At 37.3% G+C, this 3,219-nt stretch overlaps 1 protein-coding gene across 1 annotated transcript in view; it reads left to right on the top strand.

Annotated features, from left to right (window-relative positions):
* The first annotated feature begins 2,454 nt into the window (after positions 1-2,454).
* Positions 2,455-3,219, top strand: part of LOC109827280 (2-dehydro-3-deoxyphosphooctonate aldolase) — a 17,732-nt gene continuing 16,967 nt past the window's right edge. Inside the window, exons 1-4 of the mRNA XM_020394276.1 lie at positions 2,455-2,595; positions 2,758-2,800; positions 2,898-2,995; positions 3,078-3,174. Coding sequence (XP_020249865.1) covers positions 2,765-2,800; positions 2,898-2,995; positions 3,078-3,174 — 231 coding nt within the window. The 5' untranslated portion in view covers positions 2,455-2,595; positions 2,758-2,764. The remainder of the gene's footprint in view (positions 2,596-2,757; positions 2,801-2,897; positions 2,996-3,077; positions 3,175-3,219) is intronic.

The following is a 3,219-nucleotide window of genomic DNA, read 5'->3' as shown; positions in this document are numbered from 1 at the left end:
TTTTGATTCTTATATATATTTGCTAGATTAATTTGAGTTTAATTTTGTTTTTGCTCATTGATTACACACAACCACTTGAGCCTTAAGTATTTTCACATATTGTATTTTTGGGTTGTGGGGTTGTGTCATTGAGAGAGAGCTTACAATTTTGTTCTCATCCTTGTTAGAGAACAAATCATTTGTATTTAATCTTATTATTATGAGATCACGTTGTAATACACAAGTACACTTAGAGGAGTGGTTGGGAAAGACCATGGTCAATTTCAAGAGGAGTGACGTTGGTTGTTGTAGGCGTCAAAAATTATCTATAGGTTCCCGCACGCAGTTCGAGACGAAGTGAATGCGATGAATGTCATTATCTGAGTCAAAGGAGATCGTCCAAGGCTAAGAAGAAACGAAGGAATGCGTACGAGACGTTGAAACACGCACAAAACAACAAAACAAGATCAAAACGGGGCATCGCCACCTACGAGTCGCATCAAAGTGACCTGTTGGTGTGCGGGTCACATTGAAGTGACCCACACCCATGCGGGTCACACTGAAGTGACCCGCATACTTAGGTTCTTGAAAACACGTTTCTCGATAGGATTTTGGGATTCTTTCGTTTCAGAGCCTCCCCAACTGCCTTGAGGCTATCCTTAAACGTGGTTAAGTCATTGTTGGCTAAGGATAAGGTTAAATCATTAATTTCTATCTTAAAATGCTGCATTCGGAGCCTATAAATATAAGCTTAGGACCCCTATACACAGGGGATGGGAAATTTTGAGAGGAGGGCGAGGTGTTGTCGGTTTAGAGAGTGAAATCCCATGAACTTCAGAGAGGCTAGCAGATATTGGTGGACTCCAGCATAAAGAGGGAGCTTTTCGAAGGATCTGAGGCCTGTTCCCACCATCTCTTAAGATCAAACGTCAATTTGATATTAAGAAGAGTATTCATCTCGCGTCGTTTTGATATCTACTTATGTTATTGTTTCTTTTGTGAAGCAACAAACATCAAACCTTCGTGCATCGACCGGATCTGGTCTGCAGCGGTCCATGGACTAACGCGTCCCCGGTACAAGCAAAGATCCCACGCAAGCAGCAGGTGATAAACATCGTCTGCGTGTGTTTCTAGGAGATTATTTTGATAATTTATTTGTAAAAGAGAAGTCTTATAAAAAGGCTAAAACTCATTTGAATCTGTGTAAACGATAAACGTTGTAATGGGTTCAACAAATAAATCAATTTCTGACGCAAACAGATGTAAATCCTAGGGAGAGGTAGTAAATCCAAAAACTTGAGGAAGGTGAGACGGGTAGGCCAACACTTAGAGGAGTGTTTTGTCTGATTATCAACGTGTGATTTGTAAAAGTTTTTGGTGAGCTTTGGAAACCGATTCTGTAGTTATTGTGTTGATAGTGGAGAATCTCCTCGAGGTGAGGAGCGGAGACGTAGGTCGAGGGTTGACCGAACTCCGTGAACATATAATTGTGTTTGTGATTGTTTTGGCGCACTCTTATTATCTCATTGTTTATATCGCCTATTGGTTATTTGTTTATCCTTGCATATATCACTTTGTATATTATATTGCTAGGATATTAGTTAATAAGTTTTAATTTGACATCGTATTCAAACTAGATTAGCAAATTACCCTATTCACCCCCTCCCCCCTCTAGGGTACTTTCAATAAATATCACAATTCTTATTATAATGTGTATACAGAACCTGAAAGGAATCTTTTGAATATTTACTTAAACTATGTTTCTGTCCCTATAGCATGAGTGGATTATTCATCTCTTTCAGTAACAGTCATGGTTATCGTATTTAACCCTATTGAACGATGATAATCCATTATGTTGAGATTATCTTCATCTTTTAAAAGCTCAAATGAGACATTGAGAAACTTCTCGAGAGCATAACTTATCAATAAACTTTCTTATGATACTTTTAAATTCTTTGCAGCGTGCATCTTCAATTCAGCTAAACTTGTTGCAGAATTGATTTTAATGAGGGTTGCATTGATGTTCAGCGAAATCACACATATTAAAGATTATTCCATTTTAGTTGTTGGAGAAGTTAAGAAGAAAAAAGATATTACCTTGACATGAGACATTATTTGGAGGGAACTTAGTATTTTTCCCTTCAATTTTCTCTTTCTCTCTAAAAAAATCTCTCTCAAATATTAATGTAATTCTTCTCTCTTTGAACCCAATACTTATCACTTCTTACTGTATAATCTAAAGAGAGACGGCCAAATAAGATAAAAAAAAGTTTTGACAATCTACAAAGGGGCACAAAAGGGTAAACTAGACATTACTTCAAAATACAGTATATGTACTTTATAGTTTGTTGGGCTAATGGTATTTTAGCATAGATACTTGGGTCAAAGAGCTTAAATGGATTTGACTTTAGTTAAGAGTGGTGAGTGCATAACTTTTTACAAATTGATTCCTCCAATTAATTTTTTCCAAAAATCTAATGTTAATAAATAATAAAATGGACGACCACTTTACGTATGATGTCTTATAAACAACTAATTTTACGAACAACCACCACGCAGCACCTTATTATCCCCTCTCCGCTCTGTAGAAAGCCCTCTCAATTCTCAAATCAAAAGGTAAACTCCCTTCTCATTCAATCCCAATTCCAAGCTTCATCATCTCCTTCAGATCTAGATCCCACATTATTACTGTCTCTGTCACTGAGTTTTCATCCAATTTCTAAATTGCCCATCACCTGTTTGTTAAATTAGCTCACCCATTTTGTTTGTTTTGCTCAGTCAAGAGATGGAAAGCTCTGTAGCGCTCTTCAACCAGCTCAAGGTTCGATTTTGACGTATGCCCATTAGTTTTCTACTGTTGATTAATACATCTACTGAAATTTAGGCATAATTTAGTCAAACTTGTGGAATGTGATCAGGGTGCTGAGCCATTTTTCTTGCTGGCTGGACCTAATGTTATTGAGTCTGAGGAGCATGTGATGAAGATGGCCAAGCGCATAAAAGATGTCACTTCTAAGTGAGTAAGAGCCCATGTTTAATGTTGATGAATTTTCTGTTCTTGGGATGTTGATTAGTAATTCACGATATTGTTCGAATAGGCTTGGGTTGAAGCTAGTTTTCAAGTCTAGCTTTGACAAGGCTAATCGTACTTCGTCGAAATCATTTCGGGGTCCTGGATTGGAAGAGGGGCTGAAGGTAGTGAGCAACTTATCTTTGTGATTATTTTTACAAATTGTTTCA

Source organism: Asparagus officinalis, unplaced genomic scaffold (genome assembly GCF_001876935.1).
Source record: "Asparagus officinalis unplaced genomic scaffold, Aspof.V1 AsparagusV1_Un106, whole genome shotgun sequence".
Lineage (NCBI taxonomy): Eukaryota > Viridiplantae > Streptophyta > Magnoliopsida > Asparagales > Asparagaceae > Asparagus > Asparagus officinalis.
The sequence above is the reverse complement of the archived record's forward strand: the minus strand, read 5'-3'. Positions and strand labels throughout refer to the sequence as shown.